The sequence below is a fragment of the Salmo salar genome, chromosome ssa23 (genome assembly GCF_905237065.1).
Source record: "Salmo salar chromosome ssa23, Ssal_v3.1, whole genome shotgun sequence".
Lineage (NCBI taxonomy): Eukaryota > Metazoa > Chordata > Actinopteri > Salmoniformes > Salmonidae > Salmo > Salmo salar.
This window is the reverse complement of record NC_059464.1, coordinates 44,047,724-44,066,056: the sequence shown is the minus strand read 5'-3', so window position 1 is coordinate 44,066,056 and position 18,333 is coordinate 44,047,724. Positions and strand designations below refer to the sequence as shown.

Below are 18,333 nucleotides of genomic sequence, written 5' to 3'. Positions count from 1 at the left end.
GAGGCAGTAGGGATGACCAGGGATGTTCTCTTGATAAGTGTGTGAATTTGACCATTTTCCTGTCAAAATGTAACCAGAACTTTTGTGTCAGGGAAAATGTATGGAGTAAAAAGTACACCATTTTCTTTAGGAATGTGGTGAAGTAAAAGTAAAAGTTGTCAAAAATATAAATAGTAAAGTACAGATACCCCAAAACACTACTTAAGTAGTACTTTAAAGTATTTTTACTTAAGTACTTTTACTGAAGTACTGCTAACTTGTGACATCTATATTCAATGGTCTAAAAATGACTATTTTAATGGGTATTCTGAACTGATATAACTGACATTATGTTTTGGCTTGAACTAATGATGCTATGTTGCCACTAAATAGGGAGCAGCAATGACTGGAGAATAATAATATGGAGCATGACAGCACACATCGGCGTGTGCGTCATTCTCTCTCGGAACCAAAGAGCCAGTTACCGATTGTACACCCACGGAATTCGTTCTGATCAGATACACAGGCAATATGGCGGAGGGAGATTCATGGGGTAAGAATCCAATCCACTTGTGTGGGAATGGAGCATTCTTCAAGTTTACCGAAACATTGCCAATTAAAAATACAAGAGATGATAGTTTACATTTGTAACATGTGTATTTTTTGGGGTCTTAGATGCTGACACTTTCGATCCGGACGAGCCCAAGAAGACTGTTGTGGCAGACAAATGGGAAGGCGAAGATGAGGATGAGGATATCAAGGTAACGATAGCAGGCTAACGTTAGCTAGCAACCACATTACACCGTAGTTGATTTCAAAGAGCATCTAATCACCTCATCGCATCCTAACTAGATCATACATATGATGTCAGCAGTGTTAGCTACTGTTTGCTAGGTAGGTAGGTAGTTAGTTAGTTATCTAACCAAAGTTAGCCGAGTGGTCCACAGCCTAAAGTGACAAGTCAGGAGTAGGACAGACTCGGTAAAAAAGTGTCCAGAACATTCGGCCTGTGATGTCAAATAGAGTGTCTCCCCCCCCTGCGTCACAATGAGATTCTAGAAGCTCTTCGCTTCCGTTGCTATATCAACGGCGTGATGAGAGAATGCAGGCCTGGGAAACTCCAGTCCTCTGGGGCCTTGCTGTCACACTTTTTCCCCCCAGTCCCCAGCTAACACACTTGACTCCAATAATCAAATAATCATGATCTTTAGTTAAAAATGCAATTAGTTTAAAATCAGGTGTGTTTGCTAGGGGGGGGGGGTGTTGGGGGGTTTAGACTGGAATTGCCCAGGCCTGAGCTAATGTCGAATTTTGGAGAGCGTTACAGCCAAAATGACATTATTTTCATCCCTACTATGTAAATAAAGCTTATTTAATGAAAACATTACTTTGAACTACTTTTAGGTACCTTAACATGTCAACAACATTACAAGTAAACAGTACTTTTGAAATAGCAAAGAACAACAATACAATACCATTATACAGCTATAGACTGAAATACATGAGTATAGGCTAACATCAACACAAACAATATACATTTAGTTGAAAAAACAGATGAATGACATGTACATAATATGATTGGGGGGAGGTTGGCAGAAGTAGGGCATGGGTTTTATCTCAGTTCTGGTGTGTGGGATAGAGGAGAGGTGGATGCTACAGGTGGTTCTGCCAGACACTTTCCCTCGACAGGCAGCCGGTCTCAGAAGGTGGACTTGAGGAGGGAGATTGTAGTCCAGGCACAGCTGTTCTCTTCCCTCTTGGAGTGTTTACAGTGCTAGTGTACGTAGTGCATCTCACTGTGTCCCGGATTATATGTCGAGCACAGGTCCCTTAGCAGATTACATTAAACAACATGACATTACCAGTAGCTGTAGGTAATTGTAAGGAAAAGTGGGATCTTGGAGTGTGGTTGATCATGGAGGACATCATGGGGATCCAGGTCTGGGGAAGGGACACGGTAGGTGTCTCAGAGCATGGCAGAACCCCAAGAGGACATCATGGGGATCCAGCTCTGGGGAAAGGGACACGGTAGTTGTCTCAGAGCATGGCAGAACCCGCAAGAGGACATCATGGGGATCCAGGTCTGGGGAAAGGACACGGTAGGTGTCTCAGACTGGTGCGACCCGTCGTTCACTAATATATGACTGGTGTGACCGCCACCCGTCTGCCATGCTCTGAGACACCTACCGTATCCCTTCCCCAGATCTGGATCCACCTGATGTCCTCCGTGATCAACCTCGACCCGTCGTCCATAATAAATGACTGGTGTGACCCGTCGTCCATAATAAATGACTGGTGTGACCCGTCGTCCATAATAAATGACCGGTGTGACCCGTCGTCCATAATAAATGACCGGTGTGACCCGTCGTCCATAATAAATGACCGGTGTGACCCGTCGTCCATAATAAATGACCGGTGTGACCCGTCGTCCATAATAAATGACTGGTGTGACCCGTCGTCCATAATAAATGACTGGTGTGACCCGTCGTCCATAATAAATGACTGGTGTGACCCGTCGTCCATAATAAATGACTGGTGTGACCCGTCGTCCATAATAAATGACTGGTGTGACCCGTTGTTCATAATAAATGACTGGTGTGACCCGTCGTCCATAATAAATGACTGGTGTGACCCGTCGTCCATAATAAATGACTGGTGTGACCCGTCGTTCATAATAAATGACCGGTGTGACCCGTCGTTCATAATAAATGACCGGTGTGACCCGTCGTTCATAATAAATGACCGGTGTGACCCGTCGTTCATAATAAATGACCGGTGTGACCCGTCGTCCATAATAAATGACCGGTGTGACCCGTCGTCCATAATAAATGACTGGTGTGACCCGTCGTCCATAATAAATGACCGGTGTGACCCGTCGTCCATAATAAATGACCGGTGTGACCCGTCGTCCATAATAAATGACCGGTGTGACCCGTCGTCCATAATAAATGACTGGTGTGACCCGTCGTCCATAATAAATGACTGGTGTGACCCGTCGTCCATAATAAATGACTGGTGTGACCCGTCGTCCATAATAAATGACTGGGGGGGGACTCTATTTGGCATGACAGGCCCGATGACTTTCCCAACGATGTTGCTCTACTTGTGACAGCGTTAGCTAGCTAGCCACCCTAGGATGACAGCGTTAGCTAGCTAGCCACCCTAGGATGACAGCGTTAGCTAGCTAGCCACCCTAGGATGACAGCTGTTAGCTAGCAAGGTAGATTAGATGGTCTTGATGAGTCCGTTGGCTACCGTTATGTAGCTACACGTTACTCGACAGCTATGCACTATTGGCCTGCTAATGATTAGCTACATCTGTCTGTCATTCTATTGCTAGTTTAGAAGCTATCTAGCTATGTAATCTAGCTAGTTAGCTTCGTCTTGCCTGGAATAAGCACCGTATGTGACGCCTGTTACTAAGGTTCATGTTTGTTTACTGTACTGGTAAGGAAAAAGAGAAGGAACCCGTATGTGCGAGTGCCTTTTTGAATTTTGATTTACTGTACTGGTAAACATCAGTAGATGGCCCAAATGGTGCTAGAATATCAGTCTGATTTAATCACATAACACAATGAATTGGTATATACGTCCTAAAAGGAATGACTGCAAAATCGTGTAAATGTTAGTTACAAGCCAGAATGTTTATAATTTTATACAAAATATCCCCCAGAAAAGTATTTGTTTACCCAACTTTTTTGAGCATCAGTACTGTCACAATGCTCAAAACCATGTAAACACCTAGTGACGTCAGTTTTAGTACGCATGTATCTCGTACACGCGTGTGTTTGCGCATGACCCAAGGCACGTGCACAAGACTGACGTCAGCAGGTGTTTGCGCATGCGCCAGATGTTTTAACTTTCAGTTTGAATTTCAGCACTCTTAACAAGTTGGTTTTAACAATACTTTCCTATGGATATTCTGTCTAAAATGTACCATCCGGAAGGACTGACCAATAGAGTAAGTTCAAATGTAACTTTATTCAACATTCCTGCTTGTAAGGAACATTTTACATGATTTTGCAGTCATTCGTTTCAGACTATATATACCAATGAATTGTGTATGACAGCCTGATTTAATCAGGTTGGTGCTAACCAATGCTGAAAAACGAATAAGCTAAATAGTGATGGCTTTGGTTGTAACTAAAGCTAGATACATGACTGGACGCAACATTCTGAAGCATGCATCCATTTTTCCCTCACCGTGTGTTCTCTTTGTAGGATAACTGGGATGATGAAGAGGAGGAATTGAAGAACGCAGAAGAGAAAAAAGCAGGTATTTAAACCACATGACTTGAACCAGTGAGTTTCCTATTATATTAATACAAGTTCAAATTAAATCATTTTTTTTTTTCAGTTTTCTTTTCATTTGTAGCAGAGACAAAACTTTCAGAAAAGAAGAAATTAGCTGAAAAAATCAAAGAAAGGGAAAGTTTACAAAGAAAAAAACAAGAAGAGTTGAGAAAGAGGGTAAGTGCCTTGCATACTGGGATTTCTGCTTGTCGTTGCTATGGAGTACATGATAGTAGCCACGGTAACCAATCCAGCTACTGCGACTGCTGGTTTTCTTCTCAGAATTCAGCAGAAACTTGACCTTTGCTTCCATAAATATGAGTAAATTTGGGATGCCTTGATGATTTTAATTGTCTTTATCATTTGGATTGGGTACAAATTATTATACTGTACATCCGGTATTCCCAGAGACTGTAAAAAAATAGTGTTTTCCAGACCCAGATTAAACCTCAAATCGTCCCAAAGGGTTTCACTGTGTGTGTGTGTGTGTGTGTGTGTGTGTGTGTGTGTGTGTGTGTGTGTGTGTGTGTGTGTGTGTGTGTGTGTGTGTGTGTGTGTGTGTGTGTGTGTACAGTCATGGCCAAAAGTTTTGAGAATGACACAAATATTAATTTTCACAAAGTCTGCTGCCTCAGTTTGAATGATGGCAATTTGCATATACTCCAGAATGTTATGAAGAGTGATCAGATGAATTACAATTAATTGCAGTCCCTCTTTGCCATGCAAATGAACTGAATTCCCCCAAAAACCTTTCCACTGCATTTCATCCCTGCCACAAAAGGACCAGCTGATATCATGTCAGTGATTCTCTCGTTAACACAGGTGTGAGTGTTGACGAGGACAAGGCTGGAGATCACTCTGTCATGCTGATTGAGTTCGAATAGCAGACTGGAAGCTTCAAAAGGAGGGTGGTGCTTGGAATCATTGTTCTTCCTCTGTTAACATTGGTTAACTGCAAGGAAACATGTGCCGTCATCATTGCTTTGCATAAAAAGGGCTTCACAGGCAAGGATATTGCTGCCAGTAAGATTGCATCTAAATCAACCATTTATCGGATCATCAAGAACTTCAAGGAGAGCGGTTAAATTGTTGTGAAGAAGGATTCAGGGCGCCCAAGAAAGTCCAGCAAGCGCCAGGACCATCTCCTAAAGTTGATTCAGCTGCTGGATCGGGGAACCACCAGTACAGAGCTTGCTCAGGAATGGCAGCAGGCAGGTGTGAGTGCATCTGCACGCACAGTGAGGCAAAGACTTTTGGAGGATGGCCTGGTGTCAAGAAGGGCAGCAAAGAAGCCACTTTTCTCCAGGAAAAACATCAGGGACAGACTGATATTCTGCAAAAGGTACAGGGATTGGACTGCTGAGGACTGGGGTAAAGTCATTTTCTCTGATGAATCCCCTTTCCGATTGTTTAGGGCATCCGGAAAAAAGCTTGTCCGGAGAAGACAAGGTGAGCGCTACCATCAGTCCTGTGTCATGCCAACATTAAAGCATCCTGAGATCATTCATGTATGGGGTTGCTTCTCAGCAAAGGGAGTGGGCTCACAGCCATGAATAAAGAATGGTACCAACACATCCTCCGAGAGCAACTTCTCCCAACCATCCAGGAACAGTTTGGTGATGAACAATGCCGTTTCCAGCATGATGGAGCACCTTGCCATAAGGCAAAAGTGATAACTAAGTGGCTCGGGGAACAAAACATTGATATTTTGGGTCCATGGCCAGGAAACTCCCCAGACCTTAATCCCATTGAGAACTTGTGGTCCATCCTCAAGAGGCGGGTGGACAAACAAAAACCACAAATTCTGACAAACTCCAAGCATTGATTATGCAAGAATGGGCTGCCATCAGTCAGGATGTGGCCCAGAAGTTAATTGACAGCATGCCAGGGTGGATTGCAGAGGTCTTGAAAAAGAATGGTCAACACCGCAAATATTGACTCTTTGCATCAACTTTATGTAATTGTCAATAAAAGTCTTTGACACTTATGAAATGCTTGTAATTATACTTCAGTATTCCATAGTAACATCTGACAAAAATATCGAAAGACACTGACGCAGCAAACTTTGTGAAAATGTATATTTGTGTCATTCTCAACTTTTGGCCACGACTGTATATACACTGAGTATACAAAACATTAAGGACACCTGCTCTTTCCATGACAGACTGACCAGGTGAAAGCTATGATCCCTTATTGATGTCACAGGCTTAAAGAAGGATTTTTAAGCCTTGACAATTGAGTCATGGATTGTGTGACATTCAGAGGGTGAATGGGCAAGACAAAATATTTAAGTTCCTTTGAACGGGGTATGGTAGTAGGTGCCAGGAGCACCAGTTTGTGTCAAGAACTGCAACGCTGCTGGTTGTTTCATACAGTTTCCCGTGTATATCAAGAATAGTCCACCACCCAAAGGGACGTGCACAACTCAGTATTAGGAAGGTGTCCTTAATGTTTTGTACACTCAGTGTATAGCCTAAAGTTTCCATGACTGACAAGGCATTTTCTGCTGGATCTGAAAGTATACTGTTTCTAATTTATTGCTTGGTAGTTAGAGGAATCTAATGAAACACAACTCACACCAGAGGAGGAGCTAGCAGAGAAACTACAGGAAGATGAAACAGAACTCACACCAGAGGAGGAGCTAGCAGAGAAACTACAGGAAGAGGAAACAGAACTCACACCAGAGGAGGAGCTAGCAGAGAAACTACAGGAAGAGGCTGGTCTTGTACTGGCTCAGGATGCTTTTGGTAAGAGATCAGGGCCTGGTTTCCCAAAAGCATCTTAAGGCTAAGTTCATGATTTGAACCATAGATCTTATAGTTCCAATGAGGAATTTAGCCTTCAGATGACTTTGGGGAACTGGTCCCAGTATTACAGGAAAATTAAAAGTTTGGCCTTGTCTGTTTTATATAAAACCTGTTTGTCTGTTTTATCAGATGTCATGATACTGTCAGTAAGCAAATAAGTACATGGTTCAATTTGCTGATGCATACATCCATATATATAGTGTGCTTAGGGTCGTTGTCCTGTTGGAAGGTGAACTTTCACCCCAGTCTGAGGTCCTGAGCCTTCTGGAGCAGGTTTTCATCAAGGATCTCTCTGTACTTTGCGCCATTCATCGTTCCCTTGATCCTGACTAGTCTTCCAGTCCCTGCTGCTGAAAAACATCCCCAGAGCATGATGCCGCCACCACCATGCTTCACCGTAGGGATGGTGCCAGGTTTCTTCCAGATGTGATGCTTAGCATTCAGGCCAAACAGTTCAATCTTAGTTTCATCAGACCAGAGAATCTTGTTTCTCATGGTCTGAGAGTCTTTAGGTGCCTTTTGGCAAACTCCAAGCAGGCTGTCATGTGCCTTTTACTGAGAAGTGCCTTCCGTCTGGCCACTCTACCATAAAGGCCTGATTAGTGGAGTGCTGCAAAGATGGTTGTTCCTTCTGGAAGGTTCTCCTATCTCTACAGAGGAATTGAGTGACCATCTGGTTCTTGGTCACCTCCCTGACCAAGGCCCTTCTCCCCCGATTGCTCAGTTTGGCCAGGAGGCCAGCTCTAGGAAGAGTCTTGGTGGTTCCAAACTTCTTCCATGTAAGAATGATGGAGGCCACTGTGTTCTTGGGGACCTTCAATGTTGCAGACATTTTTTGGTACTCTTCCCCTGATCTGTGCACGACACAATCCTGTCTCGGAGCTCTACGGACAATTCCTTCGACCTCATGGCTTGGTTTTTGCTCTGACATGCACTGTCAACTGTGGGACCTTATATTGACATGTCCAATCAATTGCATTTACCACAGGTGGACTCCTCCAATCAAGTTGTAGAAAAATCTCAAGGATGATCAATGGAAACAGGATGCACCTGAGCTCAATTTCAAGTCTCATAGCAAAGGGTCTGAATACTTATGTAAATAAGGTATTTGTTTTTTATTTTTAATAAATATGCAAAAATGTCTAAACCTGTTTTCGCTTTGTCATTATGGGGTATTGTGTGTAGATTTATGACGGAAATGTAAAAACATATTTTTGGCGGAATAAGGCTGTAACATAACAACGTGGAAAAAGTCAAGGGGTCCGAATACACTGTACTTATTCCACATTTTGTTGTGTTATAGCCTGAATTCAAAATGGATTAAATGTTTTTTTTCTTTCTCACCCATCTACACACAAAACCCCATAATTACAAAGTGGAAACATGTTTTGAGAAATTTTTGCACATTTTTTGAAAATGAAATACAGAAATACCCCTGAGTCAATGCTTTGTTGGAGCACATTTGGCAGCGATTACAGCTGTGTCTTCTTGGTTAAGTCTAAGAGTTTTCCACACCTGGATTGTGCAACATTTGTCCATTTTAATCTTTTCCAAATTCTCCAAGCTCTGTCAAATTGGTTGTTGATCATTGGTAGTCAACCATTTTCAGGTCTTGTGATAGATTTTCAATTAGATTTATGTCAAAACTGTAACTCAGCCACTCGGGAACATTCACTGTCTTCTTGGTAAGCAACTCCAGTGAAAAATTTGCCACAGCCTGTATGCCCTCCCAAACTATGTTTCATGTTTCAGGTAGCCCGCGAAAGCCAGCATGTATAAAATACAATAATCTACAAATATTTGCCATATTCTAATAATTCTCATGTGCCAATGTATCGCCACGGTCCGTGCCATGATAAAACTTACACTCCTATAGATCTGTAATAATTGGATGGTGAAACTTGCCAGCCATTCATAATAGCAAGGCGAAACAATTCAGGCATTCTTGAAAGTCAGGACAATCCTTTTCCTACAAATATATATATTTTTTTTATAGTTTACAAAAATAGAGTTTTGCAAGCAGTAGGCATTTAGAATAAAATATGAAATGGGACATTTAAAAAAAAAATAAAGTAACCTTTATTTAACTAGGCAAGTCAGTTAAGAACAAATTCTTATTTACAATGACGGCCTACTGGCAGTGGGTTACCTGCCTTGTTCAGGGGCTGAACGACAGATTTTTTTACCTTGTCAGCTCGGGGAGTCAATCTTGCAACTTTTCGGTTACTGTCCCAACGCTCTAACCACTAGGCTTTTTTGCAATTTTGCACCATTGCTTTTGTCGAATTGACCTGGGTCAGACCGGAAACCTGCCTAGTGTCTGGTGGAAAGCAGATTGAACCTTGTTTTCCTCTAGGATTTTGCCTGTGCTTAGCAACATTTTTTTTTATCCTGAAAAAGCATTGTGTTGTTGGATTTGCCCCAAACATAAGACTGTGTTCAGGACAAAAATTGAAATACTTTGCCACAGTTTTTGCAGTATAACTGTGCCTTGTTGCAAACAGGATATGTGTTTTGGAATATGTTTATTCTGTACAGACTTCCTTATTTTCACTCTGTCATTTAGGTTAGTATTGTGGAGTAACTACAATGTTGTTGATCCATCCTCAGTTTTCTCCTATCACAGCCATTAAACTCTTAATTGTTTTAAAATCACCATTGGCCTCATGGTGAAATCCCTGAGCAGTTTCCTTCCTCTCCAGCAACTGAGTTAGGAAGGACGCCTGTATCTTTGTAGTGACTGGGTGTATTGATACACCATCCAAAGTGTAATAAATATTTGTAAACATTTTGAAAAACATAATTTCACTTTGACATTGAGGTATCTGTTTTAAATTCATGCTGCAACACAACAACATATGTAAAAAGTCAAGGGGTGTGAATACTTTCTGAAGACACTGTATGCATGATAAACATTTTAAAGTTGACAGGCTACACATTCCAGATTCATAAAAAAAGCTTTACAGAGAATCTGTGATTAAAACCCGCCATTTTGCTAGAAGTATAAAGCGTTTTTTGACATTGTCAACACAAGTTGTCAGTGGAAAGTTTTAACATCATAGTGCTGAAATATATTTTTTTTCTTCCCAAATCAGGTGTCGTCAACAGTGTAAAAGGAATTGATGCTGTAAGCCCCTCTTCTAAAGATGACTTTACAGATTTTGAAAAGCTGCTAAAAGACAAGATATCACCTTTTGAGAGTTCTATACACTATTCCGCTTTCCTAGAGTCCTTGTTTCGAGACCTCTGTCTCTCATGTGAGTATTCATTTAATAATCCATTTTAATAATATAAATGTAGAAATTAACCAATGTTATTAGTCAATCATATCAACTGTCAGTGGTACTGTTTTATATTAAATCATTTTTTTGGAACGGTGCACCTCTTATGTTACAGTGGAGGTAGAAGACTTAAAAAAGGTCAGCAACTCCCTCACAGTATTACTAAGTGAGAAACAGAAACAGGAAAAGGTAAGTGGTCTTTTCAAATGTGTATTCCTGTGATATAAGTCAATGCTAATCATCCCCTCTTTATTTCCAACAGCAGCTGAATAAAGCAAAGAAGAAAAAAAAAGGTGTGGTTGCTGCCGGAGGGATGAAGGCCAAGATGAAGGATGACCTAGCAGACTACGGAGAGTTCGATGGAGGTTACGCACAAGACTACGAGGACTTTATGTGACGTGATACCAACGAGACCGCTGTGTCTCAAACGGCAACCTGTTCAAGTAGTGCCCTTATATAGGGGACATCCACTGTCCTTCCCATTCCCTCTCAGCTCTGCTCGATTCATCCACCTCGGAGCATGACCCCTGACCTATGACCTATTATGCTGCCCAAAGCCATCCAATGAACACCACCCTTGTGTCGCCCGCTGCACACAAACAAGATTCTGAAAGAAGTGTTGAATGGTTTGACGAAGAACGTGAACATGTGATCTCAATATGGTTGTGTCCTCGTCTGGATTCCTTCGACGGTTCCTCGAAACTGACTGACCAACAAGACAAGTAACTGATCCTTGAGTTCCCTTCACTGTAAGAATGTTCTGAGTTCCAAAATGTTTTACCAGCATTCTCGTTTTTTCCAAATCTACAATGAATTCAGTTTTATCTTTAAAATAAATGTTTCAACAAAATGAATTGTTACTGTTTGACGACTGAAAGCGGAAGGAAAATAAATGTGGTGTTCTATGCAAATGAGATTGACTATATTTGTCTCCAGTATCATTGAATATTATGTGTTTTATTGGCTACTGGCGTTCCAAAATATGAACTACATTTTTTTACTGTGAAGAATGTAGGTCTCCAAATGTCAGTTTGCTCATCCCATATTCCACTATATTTATCCTTGAGTAGAGATCACATAGGCTGCGTTTACACCGTCATCCCAATTCTGATATTTGTTTTAACTAATTGGTCTTTTGAGCAATCAGAACAGATCTGATGTGAAAATATCTGATGTGATTGGTCAAAAGACCAATTTGGTGGGAAAAAATATCAGAATTGGGCTGCCTGTGTAAATGCAACAATAGTATTTGCAGGAGAAAATGTCCAAATAACACCTGGAGCATAAAACCACTTGAGAAAAGCCACATTACTATGAAAATGTTGGGTACACACTCAGGAATATATTTGTGTAGTTACAGTGCATTTGGAAAGTATTCAGACCCCTTGACTTTTTCCACATTTTGTTGCGTTACAGCCTTATTCTAAAATGGATTAAATCGTTTTTTTTCTCCTCAATCTACACCCCTAATGACAAAGCAAAAACAGGTTAACATTTCTGCAAATGTATTACTAATAAAAAACTGATATCACATTTACATACAGTTGAAGTCGGAAGTTTACATACACTTAGGTTGGAGTCATTAAAACTCGTTTTTCAACCACTCCACAAATTTCTTGTTAACAAACTATAGTTTTGGCAAGTCGGTTAGGACTTTGTGCATGACACAAGCAATTTTTCCAACAATTGTTTACGGACAAATTATTTAACTTATATTTCACTGTATCACAATTCCAGTGGGTCAGAAGTTTACACTAAGTTGACTGTGCCTTTAAACAGCTTGGGAAATTCCAGAAAATGATGTCATGGCTTTAGAAGCTTCTGATAGGCTAATTGACACCATTTGAGTCAATTGGAGGTGTACTTGTGGAGGTATTTCAAGGCCTACCTTCAAACTCAGTGCCTCTGCTTGACATCATGGAAAAATCAAAAGGAATTAGCCAAGACCTCAGAAAACAAATTGTAGACCTCCACAAGTCTGGTTCATCCTTGGGAGCAATTTCCAAACGCCTGAAGGTACCACGTTCATCTGAACAAACAATAGTATGCAAGTATTAACACCATGGGACCACTTAGCCGTCATACCGCTCAGGATGGAGGCGCGTTCTGTCTCCTAGAGATGAACGTACTTTGGTGCGAAAAGTGCAAATCAATCCCAGAACAACAGTAAAGGACCTTGTGAAGATGCTGGAGGAAACAGGTACAAAAGAACTTATATCCACAGTAAAACGAGTCCTACATCGACATAACCTGAAAGGCCGCTCAGCAAGGAAGAAGCCACTGCTCCAAAACCTCCATAAAAAGCCAGACTACGGTTTGCAACTGCACATGGGGACAAAGATAGTACTTTTTGGAGAAATGTCCTCTGGTTGGATGAAACAAAAATAGAACTGTTTGGCCATAATGACCATCGTTATGTTAGGAGGATAAAGGGGAGGCTTGCAAGCCGAAGAACACCATCCCAACCGTAAAGCATGGGGGTGGCAGCATCATGTTGTGGGGGTGCTTTGCTGCAGGAGGGACTGGTGCACTTCACAAAATAGATGGCATCATGAGGGAGGAAAATTATGTGGATATATTGAAGCAACATCTCAAGACATCAGTCAGGAAGTTAAAGCTTGGTCGCAAATGGTTCTTCCAAATGGAAAATGACCCCAAGCATACTTCCAAAGTTGTGGCAAAGTGGCTTAAGGACAACAAAGTCAAGGTATTGGAGTGGCCATCACAAAGCCCTGACCTCAGTCCAATAGAACATTTGTGGGCAGAACTGAAAAAGCGTGTCTGAGCAAGGAGGCCTACAAACCTGACTCCGTTACACCAGCTCTGTCAGGAGGAATGCGCCAAAATGTACTCAACTTACGGTGCAGCGTGGTGGTGGCAGCATCATGCTGTGGGAATGTTTTTCAGTGGCAGGGACTGGGAGACTAGTCAGGATTGAGGGAAATACGAAAGGAGCAAAGTACAGAGAGATCCTTAATGAAAACCTGCTCCAGAGCTCTCAGGACCTCACACTGGGGCGAAGGTTCACCTTCTGACAGAACAACAATGCAGTGGCTTTGGGACAAGTCTCTGAATGTCCTTGAGTGGCCCAGCCAGAGCCCGGACTTGAATCCGATCGAACATCCCTGGAGAAACCTGAAAATAGCTGTGCAGCAACGCTCCCCATCCAACCTGACAGAGCTTGAGAGGATCTGCAGAGAAGAATGGGATAAACTCCCCAAATACAGGTGTGCCAAGCTTGTAGCGTCATAACCAAGACGACTCGAGGCTGTAATCGCTTCCAAAGATGCTTGAACAAAACACTGAGTAAAGGGTCTGAATACTTTAACATTTTTTATAAATTTGCTAAAATTTCAAAAAAATGTTTTTGCTTTTGTCATTATGGGGTATTGTGTGTAGATTCATAAGGGGAAAAAACTATTAAATCCATTTTAGAATAAGGCTGTAACGTAATAAAATGTGGAAAAAGTGAAGGGGTCTGAATACTTTCCGAATGCTCTGCATGTATAATCACTTCCACTGAGTGGAAGCAAGAATCATTAAAGGTCTCCTTGGCATAACTCTGCATGGCTCGTAAGTAAGGTGAGAAACCGCTTGTTATGAATGGACCAAGTGGGAAAGAAGGTTGTACTGTAATATTCATTATTTTCTGATTGGCATTGGACATAGGAGCATTGTATTAGACTGTAGTGTTTTAGTTTTTTTCATGCACCCAATTTAAGAAATTAATTGTTACAATTATGTAGCTTTTTTTTTTAATGCTTTTTGAATTTGTATAATTTTGGTTTATCAGGTATGAGGAATTGTAATGTTATTTTGTGGGGTTATCTGCTAATTGTGCACAGCATAATGGGAAGAGTCTGGTGAACGAGTTTCTAACTACATTACGTTAATAAACCGTTTAATTCCATTGATGTGAGGGACTTCATCTCCATCAGACTTTTCCTTAAACTTTTTGCTGCCATAATAGTTCTCAGCTGTGATATTTCATAATTCTTGCAGCAGAGCGGCAGTTGATTGATGTCGGGTCAAGGGTCAGGTCAAGGGTCTGACCTCAGAGACATCGTGTACATATTCGTTTTAAGGTACACGACTCGCTAGACTTTTATTACGGGCCTCCAGACTTCTAGAAAGCCCAGAGGGTTGTTCAGATAACCTGCCAATGTCCTAATCTTGTCCTTTTGGCCTTGTAAGAAGGTGACTATCTGATCCCACTGAATTGCCCCACTTGGTTGTCGTCATGTGACCTGTATTACAAAGGGTCTTTGTAAGAGTCTTGTACAGCAGACCTGGATCAAGCTAATCTACTACAAAAATCACTTCGAAAGAAAGATTTATTTGGAATGAACAAACAACAACAAAGGAGATGGTAAAGATAAAGTCTGTTGATGGATAACACACACTACACACACACACACTACACGCACACACACTACACACACACACTACACACACACACACTACACGCACACACACGCACTATACACACACTACACACACTACACACACACACACACACACTACACACACACACACACTACACGCACACACACTACACACACACAGCAACCCTACTGTAATACCCCCCTCCATCCATTGGCTGCTACAGGGGGTGGAGAGGTGGTGCCTTGTAAACTGCCTAGGTGTTGCCAACAACGACCGCATAAAAGATCCTCACCAAGTCCTCTCACCTCATACCGCCAGAATGATCATCAGTCATTGTCATACACAGATGTGGCTGTTGGTAGTAGCAGCAGCATCACTGGGGGTGTCAGGGTCAGAGACCTCACACCAATCCGAGGCCCAGTCCCAGACCCTCCAGGCCCTCCACTGTCCGCCCTGTGAGAGGATCCACTGCACCCACCGCCGGGCCCTGAAGCTCCAGTGTAAAGGTGGCCTGACCACGGGGGTCTGCGGCTGCTGCCCAGCCTGTGCCAGGACGGCTGGGGAGAGCTGTGGTGGGACCTGGGACTACCTGGGCAAGTGTGACGAGGGGTTGGTGTGTGTCTACCAGGAGTCTGTCTCGGCTGCTGAGGGAATACCAAACGCAGAGGAACGTAAAGGTATCTGTAAAGCAGGTAGGATACACTGACGGACAACATTCGCCACCACCATGTTATTCAATGCACTTCTCTTATGGTAATCACATCTGTGCAGGACGATTTGATCACTATAAATGGTCGATTACTAAAACCACGTTCACTGTAAGCAGAGTGCACTGTAGTGAAATCAAGGAGGAGAATATCCCTGGGCCTAGAACAGTGTCACTGAAGGCATTCTAATACTTTACTACAGGGGCGCAACTTTTACTGGGGACGGGGACAGGGGGGGACATGCCCCCCCCCCCCAACATTCTGAAATTAGATTTTTGTCCCTCCCCAGTTTAATAATTGGAATGTGATACAAAACGAGGCTTTAGAACCATGGGGACACCTCCGAGTGGTCGGGTAGGCTATTTAAAGTGTTTATCTGACTGGATGGATAAAAAAAAAAATATATATATATATTTATATTTGTCCCCCAAACTTCTAAAACCAAAGTTGTGCCCCTGCTTTACTATACATGATAAAATCTAATTGGTTTTGAATGAGAAGCGCTGCAACTGTGCTTCTGAATCACGGTCTGCTGTTCGTCCATGGTCCCTGACGTGTAATGAATCTTTAAATGACACGACGTGCATTCCATACCTGAGATGTTGAGCTGCGGAGACGTACACACCAGAAATTGGCACCAATGAGGCTATTCTTATTTACGAGCTGTGCAATGCGATCGTGTCGGTGAAGGAATCCTTTGAATCAAAGATACTTTCTCCTGTTAACAGTTAACACATAATTACACCTGTTATCTAGACGTATGGTGAAATGAATGGTCCTACCTGTTACTATCGTCTGTATAGTTAAGGATTCAAATTGTTGTAGATTCTCCTATTTAATAGATCTGACATCACAGAGAGATCTGACATCACAGAGAGATCTGTCATCACAGAGAGATCTGACATCACAGAGAGATCTGACATCACAGAGAGATAGCAGTCGGACCACTACAGATAGCTCTATATAGGATGGATGCTCATAGTGGGTCCCCTTCATTGTTTTATACACTATTACAAGTTGTAGTTTTACAAGTTTTACACGAATAGTAATGTATGGTTTAGGTTATATGGTTTAGGTTGTATGGTTTAGGTTGTATGGTTTAGGTTGTATGGTTTAGGTTATATGGTTTAGGTTGTATGGTTTAGGTTGTATGGTTTAGGTTATATGGTTTAGGTTGTATGGTTTAGGTTGTATGGCATGAATAGTAATGTATGGTTTAGGTTATATGGTTTAGGTTGTATGGTTTAGGTTATATGGTTTAGGTTGTATGGTTTAGGTTGTATGGTTTAGGTTGTATGGCATGAATAGTAATGTATGGTTTAGGTTGTATGGCATGAATAGTAATGTATGGTTTAGGTTGTATGGTTTAGGTTGTATGGTTTAGGTTGTATGGTTTAGGTTGTATGGCATGAATAGTAATGTATGGTTTAGGTTATATGGTTTAGGTTGTATGGTTTAGGTTGTATGGTTTAGGTTATATGGTTTAGGTTGTATGGCATGAATAGTAATGTATGGTTTAGGTTATATGGTTTAGGTTATATGGTTTAGGTTGTATGGTTTAGGTTGTATGGTTTAGGTTATATGGTTTAGGTTGTATGGCATGAATAGTAATGTATGGTTTAGGTTATATGGTTTAGGTTGTATGGTTTAGGTTATATGGTTTAGGTCGTTTACCTTCCTTTGTCTCATAAGCAGTTTTTTTCCTGGCAGTGCTGGAGACCCTGGATGTGGAGTCCTGTCGCCCAGAATGCACCTGGGAGTACTGTCAGACCAATCCTAATGAGGTGTGCTCTGCCAGGTGGGTGAATATATCTGGACCGGGACATCTCAGTCCAAACCCGCAGTCCATTCCCTCTCTCCCTCTCTCCCTCCCCTCAGAGTTTCTACCTGTTTTCCTGGCCTGGAAACAGAATAATTCTCTCAAAAGTTAGGGTCAATTCTATTGAAAATCTCAGAATTGGAACGGAATTGATCCCCCAACTCTACCTCTCAGTTCTCATCACTTGCCTCCCATGTACTACCCTTTTTCATGTCCTTTAAAAGCTCTATGAATTACTCTCTCTCCCTGCGGCAGGTTAGTGTCCCTGGAGAAGCAGGAGTGTCATGGTAAATGCCAGCACACGTCATGCTCCAGCTGTCTGGTCTTGAGACCCCCGTCCACAGCCTCCTGCCCACAGACCTGTGCCCCCTCAGACCCCGCCTGCCTGCACCGCTTTGGGAGGTGTGTTCACAACCACCTGGCCGAGCCCCACCGTCACCACCACTACAACCACCACCCCATCTGTCACCACAACCTACAGGTGAGCTGCAGCGTGCCAAGTTGCGAACGGACTAATCGTACCCAGAATTCTAACTGTATGACAGATATGATGTCATAAATGATAGCAATTTCTCGTGGTGGTATCTAAACCAGGGTAGCAGTTGTAAATGCTTTACATTCCTTATAATAGGTTGAACATTCACAATCTGCTTTGGAATAATACATTTCTGCACCTTTTGAATTGTATATATCTTTTCTCAACAGAGTAATGCGGAGGGGTATTTTGTGTGCTTAGTGCCTGGATGTCCGAACTGATGCTTTGAGAAGAAACCCCTTACTAGAATTTTCACTGATACAGTGTGTTACAGATACTGAATGGCAGCTATTTTCAAATACATCATTTGAATAACTTGACAATAATATTTTTTGGTTGTGGTAAATACATTGCCTGTGTACATTTTGAATATGATAAATTGACTGCATCTTGAATTTTGTGAATAAAAATGATATTTTGTAGATTATAACGTGTCCTTACATATTCCAACATGCGCAATTGTTTAATGTAGTGGATCAAATATCCATGTCCCTATGTTAAAGCTTTTTGGGGTACAATAACAACA

At 41.9% G+C, this 18,333-nt stretch overlaps 2 protein-coding genes across 2 annotated transcripts; both read left to right on the top strand.

Moving 5' to 3' along the window:
- Positions 1–405: 405 nt before the first annotated feature.
- Positions 406–11,274, top strand: LOC106584719 (eukaryotic translation initiation factor 3 subunit J-A). Its single transcript, XM_014170241.2, has 8 exons — positions 406–532; positions 655–740; positions 4,201–4,255; positions 4,337–4,449; positions 6,821–7,019; positions 10,175–10,336; positions 10,476–10,549; positions 10,623–11,274. The coding sequence occupies exons 1-8, from the start codon at positions 511–513 to the stop codon at positions 10,755–10,757; spliced, it is 846 nt and encodes a 281-aa protein (XP_014025716.1). The 5' UTR covers positions 406–510; the 3' UTR covers positions 10,758–11,274.
- Positions 11,275–15,034: 3,760 nt separating this feature from the next.
- On the top strand, positions 15,035–18,234 carry si:ch73-330k17.3 (cysteine-rich motor neuron 1 protein). Its single transcript, XM_014170218.2, has 4 exons — positions 15,035–15,438; positions 17,164–17,251; positions 17,528–17,753; positions 17,978–18,234. The coding sequence occupies exons 1-4, from the start codon at positions 15,066–15,068 to the stop codon at positions 18,026–18,028; spliced, it is 738 nt and encodes a 245-aa protein (XP_014025693.1). The 5' UTR covers positions 15,035–15,065; the 3' UTR covers positions 18,029–18,234.
- Positions 18,235–18,333: the final 99 nt, after the last annotated feature.

Coding starts and splice junctions, on each gene's coding strand:
- LOC106584719 (XM_014170241.2), top strand. CDS start 511: ATGGCGGAGGGAGATTCATGGG. Junction 741..4,200: donor ATGAGGATGAGGATATCAAG/GTAACGATAGCA, acceptor TTCTCTTTGTAG/GATAACTGGGATGATGAAGA. Junction 10,550..10,622: donor AGAAACAGAAACAGGAAAAG/GTAAGTGGTCTT, acceptor TATTTCCAACAG/CAGCTGAATAAAGCAAAGAA.
- si:ch73-330k17.3 (XM_014170218.2), top strand. CDS start 15,066: ATGATCATCAGTCATTGTCATACACAGATGTGGCTGTTGGTAGTAGCA. Junction 17,252..17,527: donor AATGAGGTGTGCTCTGCCAG/GTGGGTGAATAT, acceptor TCCCTGCGGCAG/GTTAGTGTCCCTGGAGAAGC. Junction 17,754..17,977: donor TCTGTCACCACAACCTACAG/GTGAGCTGCAGC, acceptor TTTTCTCAACAG/AGTAATGCGGAGGGGTATTT.